Below are 19479 nucleotides of genomic sequence, written 5' to 3'. Positions count from 1 at the left end.
ATCGGTGCTATTAATTGGTAATGGTGTAATTGCTGTTTTGTAAAATGTTTGCTAAAAATGTGTGAGCAATTTGGGTAGTATTTCTCCTGACAACTGGACCATGCATGGCTGCCTTAGTACTTTGATATGAGTTCAGAGAAGTTTTAGTACAGATTAATTTGCTTCCTGGGTTCAGAGACGGCTGGTAAATAGAATAGTTTTTTTTTTTGTACCCCAGTTTCAAAGAATGCCATTACACTACATTCAGGTGTGACACCCCCCTCCCCCGAAGCGGGATGGCACTTGGAGCACTTCGTTTTCCGAAATCGCCCAAAGTGAAACTTCGGAAAACAAAGTGTTATGAGTGCCATCCTGCTGGTGATTTAGATTCTAGCCTGCAGGAAGGCAGTTCAGGGAGATTAGTCGCTCAAAGAAGAGGCGACGGCTACTGATCTCCCCAAATCTCCACGTGTGTCTGTGCCCTAACATGCAGCAATTTTTTATTTAATAACTAACATTAATTTTTATTCCTAATTGTAGTAACCTTTTAAGAAATGATGCTTCACATTACGGAAAGATTCCTTGTTCAGAAAATCCTAGGTCCTAGATATCCTGTATAGACAGATTTGTAATTCAGTTTGTTTTACATTTTTATCCAAGTATTGTACTGAATTTTTGGGATGTCTTGTCTTTCAGGTTTTTTTTTTCCAATGGGGCTGTACTCACACAGGCGCATTCGGCGCCTACATGCGCCTGTGTGAGTACAGCCACATTGAAAAAAACACATAAAACCGGAACGCAGGGGAGCACAGCTTCAAACTCTCGTCTGTAAGAGCCTTAATACAGAGATTTAATAATTTCTGAAAACTAAAACTTTAATTTAGCTCTTTAGTTACGAATGTGGAAACCCTTAAATGATTATGCCTATTGTTAGGTCTGGCTGAATCAGAGTGACCAGGTAGTATTTGTGCTTATATCTTTATGCAGGTTTATAGTGAAATCTTTTCCCTCTGGTTGTGTTGCTTCTATGCTTTAGATATTATAAATATTAGCCAGCATGTGGTTTTTTTTTTTTTAATTTTTTTATGAGGAACTATAGCTATCTTATTGTACAGATGGTGTATTTTTGAATACCACAATTAAAACATTTTTACTGCAAGGTTTACTTTCACATAATTACATGTTGCAACATTTTGGTCATATGTTTCTGTATATTTCTAGTTGGCCTCCTTTTCTATCTAAAACACACTTGTAATTGGCAAACCCATACCATAGACAGTTTTTGACGTAAGAGATGCCAGTGGTTAGCAGTAATCATGTTTATTATCAGTTCTTATGTATGCTGGGTGTCTGTAGCATGTTGGATCGGCAGTGATTTGAGTTTGTGAGCATTTTTAAATGCATGACATTGCATCCCAAAAACTGCCAACACGGTAACATAGAATATCTACATTGTATAGTTTTAAGGGAAAACACATTAACTGATCAGTTTCCCTCTTTTTTAAAATTATCGACTTTGTCTAAATACAGTAGGGATGCACCAAATCCAGGAAGAATCTGCTTTTTCAGCAGGTTTTTTTTACCCTTCCCATCCCTAATTTGCATATGCTAATTAAGATTGAGTTCAGTATTCGGCCAAATCTTTTGCAAAGTATTCGGGGGGTTCAGCCAAATCCAAAATAGTGGATTCTGTGCATCCCTAAAATACAATGAGGTTTTAGTGCAGTATCATCCTCATTTTGCCCTCGTAGGCAGACTTTCCTCCATAACCACTTTTTATTTGTTTAGCAGTATCTATTTAGTGTTCAGTGCTTTTCTGGCAATATCCACACTTTCGTTAATCTGTTAATTGTTAATCTAGCACCAACAAATTTACAGGGGAATTTTTACACAGATTTATCAGTCTCTGCTCTAGTGAAGGTAACAATTTATTTCTCCTAGCACATTCACACACTAGAGTCAATTACCCTGCCTTTATGTTTTGTAGTGAAAAATTAAATCCGAGTACCTGCAGATTTGCAGCAGAACAGCCATCCTTGCAATGGTCATAGTTAAGAGGACCGTGTGTGTGTGTTTGTGTGTGTGTTTTTGATTTCTCCGTTATAACTATTATGTACCTTATTGGCTTATCCAACCAGTACCTCTGGTTATTATGTATTGGTTTAGATGTCTTTTAAACTTTACACTATCTGGATCTGTATACACCCCATCATACCTCCTCATAAAGGAAATAGAACAAATAGATTTTACTGCATAAAATATGTTTGTCACTAAAATTACTGTCTTGTATAAATTTTACTTGAAATGTGCATTTAGGGAAACCAATGTTTTGTTTGTGGATTTTACTTTACAGTAGCTTTCTACAAACCTTAGGGTTGCTAATTTGCTTTGAATTGAAAAATCCATCCTCAAGACCTTTTAAGAATAAAGAAGACCAAGGCAGTTTTATTAATTTTACTAAACAGAATAAGGCTTAGTTTAAGGAAATATTATTTTGTGGTTATATGATGGAGTCCTCTGTAAAGTTGAAACTGCATGCAGAACCATTACCTTCATAGACATTCGAGGAAGCAATACAAGAGGGAAAATCTGTTTAATGTTTTCCAATAGGCAAATAGAAAAAAGTGAAGGTATTATGCCCTGGTACTACAAATGCCCCTCCCCTCCGCCATAATTTTGTGCTCTTATTGGCTATTCTAGAGACCACCATACATTGCATTCACCCTGGATGTCTTCCATGTCTGTGCAGACTACCCAAAGTTCTTGTTCACCAATGTCCTTTATATCTATGTGGTGCACTTGCTTGTGTGATTTTAACCTATTTTGTAAATGCTTATTTTTTTATTTAAAAAAAAATAACTTGTTCTAACACAGTGTATTTGCACGTGTGATGTGTGTAAAAAAAAATAAATAAAAAAAATAAACTGCCATTTACTTATTTGTTCTGTAAAGGAACATATTTGTACAGCAGCCCTGTGCAGCTTCAGTTGCAGCCCCTTGCCTTACCTCTGTGTACATTTCACAGTACTCAAATACTGATCCAGGCATTTGAATGCCATTACATAGGCATGGATAAAATATGATGCTTTCTATATGTGCATAGTCGCGTATTACAGATTTTCGTGTTGTGATGGGTTATTCTACACAGGGAGCCCTATTTATATGGGATAAAAAGAATAGAGAAACCATATTACCTTGCAGTAGGTGCTGAAAATCATCCATTAGTGGCTTTAAAAGTCTCTAGTGCCATGCACTCTAAAGCTGGCCATAGACGCAAAGATCTGATTGTATGAATCAAGGATGTGTGTAGAGAGTCCCAACATTTTTTGTCCGGCGGAGATCAGTCGTTTGGTCGAACGGACAGGTTAAAAGATTTCTGTCGGCTGTAGGAAATGTCTCTGCATGTATTGCAGATCGTATGATTTGCAGAGGGAGACTGTCAATAGCTTTGGTCGGACATAACTTTCTGTCAGGGGCAGAACATCGGCTGATCTGTTCTTTTGTACTTTATTTGATTGGAATGGTTAGTGGCAGGTTGGGAGATGGGGAAGTCCGATTGTACGTTGATTCGTACGATCGGATCTTTGCGTCTGTGGCCAGCTTTAGTTGCTATAAAATAATTTTAATCTGCCGCTAAAGAAAACCTTAATCTGTCTGTGAAGTGTTCATTGTTGCCCATATGATCTGAAGAAAATTGGGGAAAGGTTGTTAAACGCTTTATGAATCCCAGGGCAGACGGCTGCACTTTAATTCTTCACTACATCAGCAGTTGCTCTAGCAAGTAGCTAAGATGCCCAATGCATATAGGGATGAGAGTTACTTGCAAGATAGATAATTAGATTGATTACCAAAGAAAAATGGTAGGGAGGATGTAGTACTGGTTGTATTATCCACCTCACAAAGACCAGACATGGAGTAACTTCAGTCTCCCTATTTAGCTTAAGTAACAAAAACCATAAAGTTTTCATGATTTAAAGCAATCTGCAAGAAGTACTGTATGTTTAAACACAAACCGTAGCAGTTAAAGGAGACCTTATAAAAAAAAAATGCACCAGTGCATTAAATTCTTAGATGTAGAAGGAATGTGCTTTAAAAAGTTACTTTATTGAACATTTCTGCAAAAACCCTACTAGCCACCCATCTGTTCCATTTCCTGCTGCCTCCATTACCAGGCTTTGCAGGGCAGCCGGCGGCACTAAGCACACTGCATGGTAAGATATGAACCAATCTGCAGCTAGGCTGACTTGATCGGGAACTGAAGCCTGTCTTTGCGTCTAAGACTAGAGGGCTGTGATTGGCTGACCCTACTGTGCTTCTGGCAGGGACCATTAGGACACGGCCACCCTTCATTTGAAACAGGAACCAAAGAACATCTATGGGGCACTCCAATAAAGAGGCCATTTTTGAAGATAATGTTGATTTACATCCAAAAGTAAAATCAGCACCATGTTATATTATTGCCTACAAAATTCCGGGTGGGGGATTCATTTATACATTGTCTCATTTAAATTTATGTTGGACAAAGGGCTACAGTCACTCTTTAAAGCTTTTTCATATTTTTAGTAGCACTTTTCATAACGAGTGATTAAAATGAAGCATGTGTAATTCTCCTTATGTATTGCTGTTCTACAACCCCTTCATACTGGGTGGAGAGACGGCTAAAGCCCTCAGACTGTTTGTCAAATGCATGTATTGAACTCTGCATATACTTTGCTATCCTTGTAATGTTTAGTAGCAGCTAGATGGTTTTAAACATATGGTGTGCAGATAATACATTTAATATTGGTTGAAAGGGAGAATCTACCATTATCCTCTCCTACAGATCAAATATAAAAATAGATCTAGAATATAGACGTTCTTACTCCCACACGCTTGCTGAACAAATGCATGAGACTCTTATTTAGGGCTAGGTTGCAGCACATTTAACCTTTAATAAACATTTTGTGCACCCACTTACATATGTGCATGTGTAAACTATGAATAACAGCCAATAAAAGTGATATTTTTTTTTTTTTTTTAAACCTTATACATTCTTGGGAATCCCAAGGATTAAATGGCATCTCAGGCATTTACTTGTTCATCATTTGAGCAGTTTGCTCAGCAAGCTCTTCCCTACCACAAAGATTTGGCTGTAACTCCCAGAAAAAAAGACTTTTCCTTGCAAAGAATTTAACTGCTTTACTACCATGCTAGACTGCCGTATTTGTTTGGTTTTTTTGGAGGGGGGTGGGCAAAAACTTTTTCCATAAAAGCAGAAAAGGTAAAAAACCTCCTCCTCTCCCAACTACAATAGCCCTGAGAATACAGTGAGCTAATTGAATGGTTTGAACTTCAAAAGAGCCAGGAATGATTGGAATTTACCAGCAGTTGTATTTGATTAGTTGGCTCATAGCTAGTTGCCTTTCCAGTAGCTAGAGTGAATGTGTGATTCCTAAATAAAGGTTCTTAAGTCTGCCTTTTACTGAACTCTTTGTACATTTGTGGGAATGGATTTATGAGAACCTATGGATTTATGTGAACCTATACAAACAGACAATTGTATTTTTCTGTTTGTGTTGCTATCACACTTTAATGTAATTTATATAGAACTGTAACATTAAACATTGTATTTCAGCTAGTCACAATTACAATTTTCAGTGAAAATGTTTTATTTTTCAGGAGTCGAAAGCTTCAGATACGAAACATACCGCCTCATCTACAGTGGGAGGTAAGGTGACATTTATTTATTTTTTTCACAATAAGCGTTTGTTACTTTTTTTTTTTTTTTTTTTTTTTATGCTGCGCATTAATTATGGGGGATCATTTTAAGCAGACCTGACAAGCAACATGAATAAACCTAAACGCAATGCTATTTTTAAGTTCGATTCAGCCACAAATAACTATAAATGTGTTTAGTGATGTTACCCGTGTCAAATTTCTCATATTCGGCTGTCTCTTAAAGGCCAAGTAAAGGCTAATTCACTGGGGGTGGGGTATCAAAATGTTGGGCAGATTTAAATTGCTAGTTTTTCCACAGGCTGTTGCTCCTGTTTGGGGAAACTGCACCAGCCTTGAGAAAAAACTTAGAGCTCTCTGCTGCCATCTTACAATATTTACAGGCATCTATATATATATATATATATATATATATATATATATATATATATATATATATATATATATATATATATATAATATATATAATATATATATATATATATATATATATATATATATATATATATATATATATATATATATATATATATATATATATATATATATATATATATATAATATTTTTTTTTTTTTTTTTTTTTTGTGTAAAAATGTGGTTATTCGACATTACCTTGGAAGTTCTTTGATCTGAATAAGGACAATGGCACACTGGTGATTTGAAATGTTGGATTGGAAGTCTTTTCATACATAGTGGTCTGTGAAGATCTTGATCATATAGTAGGCTATACATCTCAATGTAAGGGACACCATCACTCATGGACCTTCAGTTGGACAGACCTGCTATAAAGGATGAAGGTGCTCTGTGGAAGGAGGAGCTGATGAGCAAGAGCTGGAGATGATGGTTTTGTAGCAATAAACCCCCAGCATTTATCAACAGTTTGTTTGAAGACTCCCACATTATAGGGATATGCGTCAGAAACCAACAAAGGTGTTACTGACGGTCACTTTGCAATTCTGTGTTCACTTGTGAGTCCACTTGATAATAGTCTTTATAACAAATAGTGATACACAACCCCTAAATAAGAACAGGTTTATGTAAAAACCCACATATGTAAAAGACACAGTTTACTCTGGTTGCTATTGCAGATGACCCTTTTTGTTACATACCCAAAAATTCTCCAAACTATATTCCTCTAGCCTAAAAGTTAAATTTTCCTTACAACGTACTTAAAGCTTGTATTAGAAACACATATTTTATTGATACATTATGAAGGTGAGATTCCCAACTTAACCATTCTTCAGCTAAAGAACACTATTGCCAAGAATTACTCCTTCCCATGTTTTTTTGTACATAAATCCTTAATGCAGTAATATTACCCCCAAATTATTGAAATTTGACATTTTAATGAAAAAATTTTAACTTTCTAATATACCTTAAAATGGTCACTTGTTTTTAAATGTAGCAACTGAAATAATTTTTTGTATCCATTTCAGTTCTCTGACTCTTTAATAAAACAATACGTTTGTAAGAGGAATCTGTTCTTCTCCAGGACACTTTTTTTTTTTTTTTAAGCTGTGTTGTAACAATGTTTCTGAAGAACAGGAAATGTAAAAACACTGCTTTTAATAGCAATTACAAACAACTTTGAAACTACTGAACATTTTTAATGTATTTTGAGAAGTTGCTTAGGGTGGAGGACCCCTTTAACATAGATGCCAGTGCTAAAGGAAAATGTTCACCATAGAGTGAGCAATGTTCATGTCTCTGGTATCTACATCTTATCTAAACAAGAACCCTTTATCTTTGTATTTTGGTTGCTTTCCATGCATTTTATTTAGTCTTATATATTGGTGCTTTTGTAGTAGTAATTCACCTCATGCCTTGGTGTAGCATAGGACATGCAATCATTTTCCATCATTAAACCATCAATTCTTGGGGATCAGATTGTAATTGCCTCTTGCAGTAAATGACACAGTGCATGCAGCATTCCACACCCAATAATGTCACTGTTCATTTATTGCTGTTTCTTCTAAATCCTGTTGATCTCATGTTGTTCGCAGGAATGTTCACATGATGCTTATAATGTGGTCATAAACCCTTGTGGTTCTCTTGCCATTCTGTAGACTGCAGCATGAAAAGTTGTTGGTCTGTGTGAGCATGTGACTAAAATCTATTTGCTATATATTTCTGAATTTGCTCATTTGTCGACCTCTTGTATACAGATACACAGGTATCCGCCGTCCCTATTTTCTTTGCACTGCCATTGTTTGAATGGCAAGGGGAGTACATTGGATATGGGGGTATAGGTTGCACAATTACCATTTACATACACTTGAAATTAATGAGAGAATTGTCAGGCCATACAATAATTGTTTAATAAATAAAAAAATGCCTGATGTATCTAAAGTTATCAGAGGCCTGCTATTGTGGCATTTATAAAATGTGTCAGTTGCTAGCATAATTGTTAAAAGTCCCACTGACTGAAGCTTTCCTGCTTGTATAAACTAGCATTTTGAGGACCGTTCTGTGAGTAGTGGCATGTAAAAGCATAGTAATTAGCTGCGGTTTCATACGGAGATTTTTTTTTTTTTAATTAGTCTAATTTTTCTCACTTTTTTATTTTGTTACTTGAAAACACCAGAGCATTATTATTTTTTTCTTCTTCTAATAGTCTTGGCCTTTAATGGTAAAACCTTGAAACTTCTCGAATAAGTAGACTGAAAGATTTCCATGTAAACAAACAATGATGTGCCCAATTGGCTTGAATGGATCTTTGCAGGTTTGATCTCCTAAATTTTGTTTTGTTATAAAAGCACAGATGATGAAAGTGTGAGAATTTATTTTCCAAATAACTTCTTCTTGTGGACCGTTATTGGCTGTGGCAATGAAAGAGTTGCTTTGTGTTGCTTAGCATGACGATGCCTGTGCTGTTCTGACTCATTTGAAGAATGAGTAAGTCCTTAATCGGAGTTCCTGGCATAAACGTATCCACAATCCAAGATCATCATACTCTGTCCCCGGAAATGCTGACTGAACAGCTGGGGAAAGCCATTCCTCACATATGCCAAGATAAACTAAAACGGTTGCCTTCATTAGTTTTCTGCACTTGCAGGTAAGAAGCCTCTGCCATTGAAATCGTTTAGTTCAAGGGTATCCTGCTGCTGTTGTTTTCCTTAGTCACCGTCTATATAAAGGGCAAGTTTGCTCTCCAGTATTACTACTGGTCCTAAGTGTCAGTCAGTCCAGGTTTGCCTGGAACCCCAGTGTCCGCTGCTGCGGTTTGTTGCTTTTCCATTTGAGAAATTAGCTTTGTTTAAATACATCTGTCTCTTTAAAAACGTATTGGTCACGTTTTACTGAAACCAATATATTAAGTGTTTGCTGGCAGTGGTTCAGGATTTTCTCTCAAGGGTTTTAGCTGCAGTGTTAGCCAGATGCAATTTAATCCCTAAGTGGCGCAATTGGTAGTGCAGCCTTTTTCTCTTTATACCTGTAGTAGGAAGCTGCACTGCTTCACTGGCGTGTGAGTTTTGTAAACCGCCTGTTTACGTGTGCAGCAGTGTTCTGTACACAGATGGCTTCCTGCCAGAACAAAAGCAACGGCATCCTATCTCTCCATCTCACTGCTTATTGGCTGCTTTAAGCAATTTTATACACTAAACAAGTGGCAAGTGAGTCACTTCATTTGGTGCTGTGTTCCAACCAACACATTTTTTCGCACATGTGGGATTTTTAAAATGTGATAGTTTTTTTTTTTGTTACATGCTAATGATGGATTATAATGCTTTCTCTGAGACTCTCAAATTTAACTTTTTTTTTTTTTACACAATGCTTAGGGGTAAAATCTAGAGCTGCGGGCATGTCGTTTATAAACCAACGCAGCTTTCAAAGTTTCAGCATAACAAGTGTGTGTACCTTTGCAAAGGAACCTTACCGGAGTACCCCATTTGCACTGGAAAAATATAAGGGCAGTTGCACAAGGGGCACTTGTATTTACCCAAACACACTGTTCCAAAGAACCAGATATTGCTACCTTTTCCCTGCCATAGCAATAGGCTGGGTGCACTAGCTTTCATGGGTCACATGAGATATAGAGGCTTGTATCTAAAACATGCTTACTCATAACGTGCTCAACTAGCACAGCATATATGTTCTGAAAGTGTGCAGCAGGCATACGGAAGTGCGTGCGAGTCTGAACAGTGAAAGCTGCATTTTTTTTCCCCCTTACCACATCAGTTTGTATTCTTCTCTATGCCACTCCACTCCCTCCTCCTCCTCCTCCTTCTCCTGTCTTTTGGTGGTCACCACACCCTGACATTCTAGAGTTCAGTGAGTAATGAGACAGTGAATGACTTCTCAGATACGAGATTCGACAATGACTTGGGACCTTACTGCTTCAATCCTTTGATCATGCAAAACGGAAGTCATGTTTTTGTCTCCCACCCATACTTATCCTCAATGTTTTTAACCTTGTTAGTGAGGCTGATTTTTTTTTCTCCGTTCATTCATTTGTTCTTGTTATGGGGGGGTGTTGCTGTTTAATCCATTTGTTGTTTTAGCTTTCAAAACAGGGTGCCAATGTTTCTCTATTCTACATTCTTTGTCATATTGTAAATGGCACATCAATTTGAGAGTCCCATGGTGCAATACATTTATAAAAAGATAAAGATCTTAAGATTTTGGAAGTCTGAGGCTTATTGCACCCAGGGTGCTTTTAAAACGTACCGTTCAAGGGAACAGAGTGCAATAAGTGACTAAATGGCATTACAGTTTATAGCAAACTGTGTGGCATGTGCTTGTCCAACCACTTCATTTATTTCATATTTGCAGCTGTGCCTGGCGGCCCAGAATTACAACTGTTGCTGCACTTCTCATAGTGTAAATTGAGCAGAAATAATTAAGTTAGGACTTTTTACAGCCCGGCTTGCGATGCTTCTGTGTGGGCACTGTAGTAATTTTCCACAGAACTTTATTTAAGGCGAGATCTTGTATATAGCCACAGACTCTCATTAGCAGGATTAGAATTAACTGTATATTAAAACTATGTTGAACACAGATGTGTTACACTGTTATTTTGTGATATAAGCTGACAATACGCTACACTATTAGGATTTGGTGTGTTTGTGTGTGTGTGTGCAAAGAACATGTCACTTCTGCACATTTTATACTTTTTAAACTCAAGTGTCTATGCCACTCCCCATCAACTGCCAGTGAAAATAAGGTAGCACTAGGCTCAAATCTGTTGTAATAGCTTTGTGATGTTATATAACCATAAGTTGAAGTACAAAAAACTGGTAAATTGTAACTGGCAAAGTTTCTCCATAAAGAATAGAAGCATTCTAATGGCAGATGGGATTGTTGCTATGTTTTCATTTTTGTGTACGATGGACGAAATGTGCAGTCAAGGAATATGTACGCTTCAGGGCTGCCTAAATTTGGACAACTATATGTGTAGACTACATGTATACTTTATCAGAATAATATAATCTGAGGTGAACCTAACCTTAATATTTTGCAGAATATTAAATTGGCGAGCTGTTTTCTTTTACAACTGCACATAAACAAATGTTTACAAACATGCAAGCAAACATTACATACACAGAAGAATAAAAGCAGAGCAGCAACTACAGATAAAAAACAGTGCTCTTTATGAGGCAACATTTAAAACACATATTTATGTGCTGATTTTATTCTCACATTAAGGGGCAATTTATCAAAAATCAAGTTTGGCATTTTTTTTTATTTTTTTTATTTTTTTGAAAAAGCGCAGTGAAAAAACACAAGTACAAATATGTTAGAATATTCTTCCTCAACTAGTCGACATTTATTAAATCAAACCAAGAAAAATCACCAGAATAAATCTGCAAGTAAAAGCTGGCACGGTTGTATAAAAGTCAATGGGAATGTTCTGTGAAAACTTTATTTTCCCAGTTTATTAAAACATTTGAGATTTTAAGCCTCATTTAAAATTTTTTATTTATTTATTTTTTCTCAAACTCGTGTGGGAATATTTTTTTGCAGGTTTTCTTAAAGAAGCCAGCATTCAAGAAAAAAAGTTGCAACAGGTGTCCACTTTTTTTTTTTTTTTTTTAATAAAAGCAGAAGTCTGGTTAATGTTGCCATAGGTAGGAAATCGGCACTGAACAGTTAGGAGCAAGTTAAAGGCCATGGCCCTATTATTTAAGCATTAACTCTTAACTAGATTTAGTGTGTGTTTTGATAGCAGTCATGAATTTTTTGATTTTTCTTTAATAAGTCACACTGGGATTACAGGTAGTAATGCCTAAGTACAAGCTGCATTTATTTCTATTTTCTTGGAAAAATTAAATTTACAATGAGACTGCTTTCCTACTTATTCCTCTAAAAAAAAAAAGCTACAATGCTTCTGCTCTGACATCTCATTTTAGATGCAACTAAAACTATCCACTTGGCAAATGTTCACCGAGTAATAATTTAAGAGACATTTAATTCTTATTAATACAGTGACCTCCATCTACACAGTGCTTTACGAAAGTACATGTTTTGTAGAACGAGGCAATGGCTCGTAGCCCAAATAAGAAGACCTGAATGAAAGTTCAATTGAGATGGGCCCCCGCCTTTTCTGGATTTACCTTTGCCATACTACTCTATGAGAAGTGAATTGCAGTTTACTGTCAACATTGCCCTTTGAAGTGCTCATCATGCACAAACTGTCAGACATTGGTACTAAAATCAGCCTTGACTGTGCATGTGTAGTCCTATTTAATAATCCCACTCTTGCCTCTACAAACCAAGTGCAGTACAGCCTTACAACAAGGCATGCACACAGTGATATTGGATATATGAAATAGTGGCAATTAAGAGCTTTTGATGCTCTTTCTATTACCATTTTAGTTAGCTATGTTAACTTTCATATTCTGACAGTTTGAATTGGCTTATTTTTCCACAGGTTAGTCTTTTGCAGTTACTCATTGCACATGGTTAAAGGTATTTTCGAGCCCTGCCCAACTCATATTTCTCTAACTTTTTACCAGGCTGATTTTATTTTGTCATTTATTGTATAATTTTTAAACTCAATGAAATGGTAATCCGTTTATAGTTTAACTAGTAAATTAAATTAGTGCCACTATTGTAGTACGGTGTGTGTTTTATTTGTATGCATATTTACTATTGACACTAACAAATGCTGCCTCTCTGAGCTTCCTTGTATGTATACCTTGGAGGTATTTTTTTTAAAGTTTTTTTTTTTAATGTTTTTTTTTTTTCAAGTGTAGCTTGATAAGTAAGTTTTCCAGGATGTGGCTTTATTCAGTGTGGCCTCTCCTTGTGTAGAGTTTAGATTTTGCACTCTATTATCAATTATAAAGTACGAGTATCTAACTCTTAACTCTAATGAGTGCAAATTTCATCGGGAAGCCACTTGTTCGGTGATTTGCCGCTTATCTCGAAACGATCGTTTGAATGTATGATTTGTCCATCAACTAAAAAGACCATTTCAGGCGATATTGCTAGGAAAACTGAGGGTAGCTGCCTGCTTGGCCCTGCAAACATTGCACTGGCCAATTAATTTTAATTTTTTTTTTAACCTGGCCGATCAATTTTCTGACAGTTGTCGGACGAAAAATTTTAAAATGTTCGATGCCCACTAACTTCACGACAATTTGTCGGATTTCGTTAAAATCAGTCAGAAAAGAAAAATGTTTGCGTCTATGGGGACCTTAAGTCTTCCAGGTTACACTATGGTTTAATCATGCCTTGCCTTTGGATATCTGTTCTTGCACCTGCCTTCGATACTATGTAAATTTTATATTTGCTCATGGATAAATCTTTATTCATGTTGTCCTTTGATTAGTTTGTTTGGTAACTATAATAACACAGCTTGTACAGGCAGAACCCCTTGTTCAGGAATTTAGAAGAAATCATTGCCAGTGTTTGGTTTTGTTTTTTGTTTTTTTTGTGGTGGGGGGCAGTCCCAACTGATTGTACTGGCTGCCTTATTATTATTATTATTATTATTATTATTGTATTAAAAAAATAACTTATGGGTTAATTGTGGAGCAAGCGCTGCATGTTATATGCTCTTTGTGATCGAAACCCTAAATTATTCTGTTTATAAACCGGAAAGTGAAGAGAATAAAATTCTGCCCATAGCTTATTAATGCAGTAATTACGACATATATGTATGTTCAACTTTTAAATTAACTAGTATAATGTAGACCATGATATTCAATGGCAATTTTCAAAAAAATGTTGTGCTGTTTTTGAATGATTTGGCTTTTTGTTCCACAGCAACCCAGTTTGGCATTTCCACAGCTATCTGATTGCTAGGGTGCAATTTACTCTAGCAGTCAAGGAGTGGTTTGAACAGAAGGAGAAGAGGGCCTGAATTAACCAATGGAAAGATAAATGGTAAAAAAGTAACAATTAAAATTATTCTCAAGATTAAGGGGATGCTCAGGTCAGTGGCTTGGGAAAACGAAGGCTAAATAAAAAAAAAGCCAGTTGGTATGCAGAGATGGAATTCACGAGGGCCCAAATTCAAGAAATGAGGGGAAAACTGGAGTTGCAGCAGGTGTATAACTGATAGACTGGTATAATCTGTTCCTCTCAATATTAGGAAAACTATGAAGTGTCCCTTCCATGTATTTCAATGTACTGGTTAAATTGCATGTGTTCTGGTGTTCAGTTTCTGTTTGTGAATTACTTGGGCGAAATCTGATAAATTGTCACACATCTTTGTTTCCATACATGTGACTCCGTGTTCTACAGTTCAATATCTTTTCCCCCCTTTTTTTCATTTGTAGTCTGGGTGGTGGGTTTTTCTGGGTTTTTTTGTTTTTTTTCTGTGTTCTGACCTTTCAGGTTTTATTCAACTTTTAATCGGCACATAAAAACAGAAGATAGGCCTTCAGCCTTGCAATTCAAAAGCACTCTTTCTTTGCCAGCCTACCCCTTCCCCTTTCAACTCGTCCACTCTCCCCGCCTGCACCCCTCCCCCTTTGTAAAAAAGCTGTGTCAATGAACAGCTGAAAAATGCATAGGATTCTAACCACCATTTTGCAGCCAGAGAATGTTGATTGTAACATGTCTAAAATGACAGTTTCTTCCATGAACAGCGAGCAAGCATGAAAGATAAATATGACGCTTAACAGGCACTATTATTTAGCATATAGGAAGTGACATTTTATCAGTGTGCATTACATTGGCCGACAGATGTTAAAATTGTTTAAAAAGTTTTTTTTGAGGTAGCCCCTTGAGATTTCCTTTGTCATTTAGTAGTGTGGGGTACTGAACCTGTTATCCAGAATGCTCGGGACCTGTGTTTTCTTTCTGTAATTTAGATCTTCATACCTTAAGTCTACTAGAAAATCATGTAAACCTTAAATAAACCAAATAGGCTGGTCCTGCTTCAAATAAAGATTAATTATATCTTAGTTTGGATCAAGTACAAGGTTTTTTTATTAAAAAGAAAAAATAAATCACTTTTAAAAATTTGGATTATTTGGAAAAAATGTAGTCTATGGGAGACATCCTTTCCGTTATTCGGAGCTTTCTGGATAACTGGTTTCAGTATAACGGATCCCATACATGTTTTATATTTGTGGTTGAAAAGTAGGGCGGTCTTCTTGCCCTTTGTAAACTGGGCACATATTAGATCATAACATTGCAAGGCTGCAAAGAGAGCAGGGCATTCTGATGCATGTATATTGATTGTTAATTAGCCATGCAGGATGTGGATTTAGATTGCCTCCTTTTCAAGGAGTAAGATGGTAGCTATAGTAGCAGAAACTGAAACAAAACAAGCAATTGTGCAGATATATGCAGAAAATTGCTCTTCTTAGGACCATTAAAACACAGGTTTGAGCGCACCTAATTGAGTCCATTATCTTCTGTCTGGTTGTACTCGCATGCATTGCATTTCATTGCATTCACTTTTTATTGCGTTTTTTAAGCACAAATGGATGCATGTTTTGCATGCTTGAGGCACGTTGAAAAGGCAGTGGAATAAAAGGGTGTTTGTAAAATTCACTGAAAAAAGTTTGTGTTTTTTAAATAGCAACGAAAATGCAATACAGGTATGGAATCCACTATCTGGAAACCCAGTGTTCAGAAAGCTATGAATTACAGGAAGGCCATTTTCCATAGACTCAATTTTAATCAAATAATTCAGATTTTTAAAAACAATTTAATTTTTCTCTGTAATAATAAAACCGTACATTGTACTTGATCCAAACGAAGATATAAATAATCCTTATAGGCAGTAAAATAATCCTATTGGTTTAATTCATGTTGAAATTATTTTTTAGTGGATTTGAGGAATAAAGATCCAAATGAAGAGACCCATTATCCGGAAAACCCCATGTCCCAAGCATTCTGAATATTGAGTCCCCACCCTGTATATGACTTTTTCCACTCAACACATTCATTTATTAAAAAAACAAAAAAAAACAAAAAAAACCTATATGTAAGAGCCCGGTTTAGAGATATTTAGCAATGGGTTTCTAGTTGCAGCACAAACTCCTTTGCATTCTCTACTCTCGAATACTAATCCTACAAGCCAGAAAAACTTGTAGGCGCTGGTAGTTGTTTCTGGTAGAAATACTATACAAAAGTATGTGTGAGGGATTCAAGTAGAATTATCACACCATTTTATACTTATTCTTAGGAAACTTTCTCACACACTTCCAGAATAGTTATGCTAAAATATGTTTTTCTTGCACTTGTTGGTAATACTTTATCCTATTAGTTAGAATTTTCACATATTGCATGTTTTTGTATTACAAAGGTGTTGGGATTGTGTACACTGAGAGATTTGTTTTGCCATCAGATGAGCATTATCTAATAAATTAGTTGCGCCCAAAATCTCTAAAGTGATGTGACCAAGTGAATGCTCCATGTAGTTGCTTGTGATGCCTTTCCATTTCTTGGTGCTACTGGGCCTCTAAACCATCTTTAAAACATCTGCCAATAAAAGCTCCCCATATACACAAGTTCTGCGGTCATAAAAAAAAAAGCGATCATACACAGCCATTTGTGTTTCCTATTTAGTGCATATCTGCACTACTAAAAATGTTCTGTAATCTGACCTACGTATAGAACATCAATGACCGTTCAAGGGCACGCACACACAGTGAAAGTATGCAGGAGTCTGCCTTGTTTGCTCTACCTAACACGGATGGAAATTGTGCACATGTAAAGTCTTACGTAACATACTTCACTACCAATTGCATGGGTGGAATCCGCATTTGCCACTTCTACACAACATGCAAAAAGCAAACCATATAATAAGGAGTCCTATGAATCGAGTCACATTGTATGATATGCCTAGCAAACACGGCTGAAATCTGAGCTCCTCTGACAATGCAGGACATGGCAACCTAAAAGGGGGGCTTTGGTTGGATAAGCAAAATATAATGCATTAACGAATATGAATCATTTCAATATGTTCTGCTACTGCTTGATAAATAGTTCTAAATCGTCTTTAATAAAGGTGCTGCTGCTACGGAAACGTTGGGTTGATTCAGACTAGGGCACTATCTGTAAGGAGTTTGTATGTTGCTCATTTGTTTGCCTGGGTTGTCTCTGGGTGAATGGTAAACAATTGTTCTATCATGACGGTTAGCATGCTTGTGGTATGCAATGGGTGATTTGGTGAGGGAGTTGGAAGTTATACTGTTATAGGATTTAAACCTGACCACACAGTACTAATATGGTCAGTCCAGTTGGTAATGATTCCCACCAAGTAAAATATATGTTTCCATCAAATAGTGTTTTTAAAGCTACAGATTCCAAGTCTCTTGTTCTGGAAATCAGTTGCTTTGTGATAATCAGCATGAGTAATAGGTCCTGAACTGACCCAGAAATGGTTGGAGTTCCACTTATTCACTTATCTAGTGTTTTTGTTCAAAACATGAACTGATCCCTCCCTTACTCCTACACATCACACATCCTAGGCTATATTTACCTCTGTGTTTTTGTACATCTTGTAACAAATCCCTTCTTAAAACTCTGAATTGGAACTTGGTTGCAATCACATTATCTGGATGTCTTCTCCAAAGGTGCCACCTAGAGGATTAACTGGGTAAAGGTGACTGGCTGTATCATAAAAGTCCGATCTAAAAGAATTGCCGCCCCTCTGTGAGCACATTGTTTATTACGATCTTTTGAGTCAGTGTGACTCAAAACTTCAGCTAGGAAAGAATTTTAAGTGTAGGTAGATGCATCTTCCTGACAGGTAAAACCATACAGAGGATCTTCTAGTTATATACAATGAATTGGTGTATTGACTTCCCTTATAATTTATGCTTTTGACTTGCTGAAAGGTCTATGTGAGAACTGCTAAAATGAGGCTCATGACCATAGGGAGTGGTAGAACTATGGGTTCATGGGGTAGCAAATAACGCTGTTTGCTTGCAAATAAGTGCAAAGAGGCCAGAAGTAATTAACCACACCCACAGGGCTGTAATTAGTTTTATAGAATACAATTATCCAAGGGCTTTTTTTCTCCTATTTTATGGGGATGTGCAGCAAAAACACATGCAACTTACAAGTCAGGTGCTAGCTGTATATTTTGATCCTGCTGTGGTGCAGCTACTTTCATTGAAATACCAAGCTACGTAACAGAGTAATTTGTGCAATTTTAGTATTCAATTCATAGCATATATCATTCAACATTTAAACAATACCTTTGAAAGGGTAAAGCAACAATGCTGCTTTGGTGTTAGAATATTTTCAAAGCTGTAAGTTTATTTATTTTGTTGTGGTATTCTAAATATGCTATTAGATTAAAGAATTGTCATATTTCCATAAATACATAAAAGAGCAGCCTGGTGTTGCAAAGTTTAGTGGTGTCTAGCCTGCTGTGTGTTGCCTGCCTAAAATATTTAGGCCAGCCCTATAGTTTTCTGGCTGAGCCCTGGCCTGATATCTGTAGGGTAGTGTGTCATTAAGTGTCAAGGGCTTTCTTCCTTTAAGAGCAAAAAGTGATCTTTTAGTGTCTTGCAGTCTACATAACGGTCATTTTTAGCAGACTTCAGCGAATGTTACCAGTTAACTCAAACAAATGAATCTATGTTTAATGTCATTGATCTGGTTAATATTGTATGATAAGTGATGGGCGAAGCTGTGGCGTTTTGCCGAAAAAATTTGCGAATTCCTCTGTAAATTTGTGAAACTGCAAAAAACCTGTGAAACGCATTGAAATCAATGGGAGTCCAAATAATTGTCATGCAAATTTTTTTTTTTATGATTTTTAACTATTCTGACACGCAACCATTTTTTTTTTTTCTGGGCAGATTTTTAGTCTTGTTAATTTTCAGCGCAGTTTGGCAAGTTTATTCCCTGGAGACGAAATGTGGAAATTTGCTGTGAATCCATGCCTCGTGAATTTATTCGCCCATCATTATGTATGGTAGATTGGCAATGCCTGCAGTTTCTCTTTTTGCTTTGAGCTTCATCCGCTTACCCCTATAGTAGGGGCTGGTTACGTGCCCTACTGAAGCATTCCTCATATTTCTGCTTTAAATTATCTAACCTTGAAGAAGTAAACCCTTGCTACTAAGCTCCCACCTAACTCTTTACTACTTACCCCTCGGTGCAGATTCTGTCCAGTGGAGTTCACGGCAGCCATCTTCTTCTCTTTGGTAATCTTCGCGAAGTAAGAGCTGTATCGGCGCATGCACAGTTGAGCAATTTTCTGTTTCGTGACAACTGCACATGCACCAAATGTTGTGGAAATTGCCAAATCGCTGGAAGAAGACAAGAAGTGGCTAAAGATGGCTGCCGTGAACTCCACTGGACAGACTCTGCACCAAGGGGTAAGTAAAGAGTTAGGAGCATTTAGCAAAGGTAACACCTAGGCT

At 36.6% G+C, this 19479-nt stretch overlaps 1 protein-coding gene across 3 annotated transcripts in view; it reads left to right on the top strand.

The window, feature by feature from the left end:
* Positions 1-19479, top strand: part of igf2bp3.L (insulin like growth factor 2 mRNA binding protein 3 L homeolog) — a 75228-nt gene that overhangs the window by 24214 nt on the left and 31535 nt on the right. For 2 of the 3 annotated variants that reach the window (XM_018266309.2, NM_001088283.1), the window contains 1 exon segment: positions 5638-5686. In XM_018266309.2, coding sequence (XP_018121798.1) covers positions 5638-5686 — 49 coding nt within the window. 3 annotated transcript variants of the gene reach the window in all.

The sequence above is a fragment of the Xenopus laevis genome, chromosome 6L (assembly GCF_017654675.1).
Source record: "Xenopus laevis strain J_2021 chromosome 6L, Xenopus_laevis_v10.1, whole genome shotgun sequence".
In the NCBI taxonomy this organism is placed as follows: Eukaryota; Metazoa; Chordata; class Amphibia; order Anura; family Pipidae; genus Xenopus; species Xenopus laevis.
The sequence above is the reverse complement of the archived record's forward strand: the minus strand, read 5'-3'. Positions and strand labels throughout refer to the sequence as shown.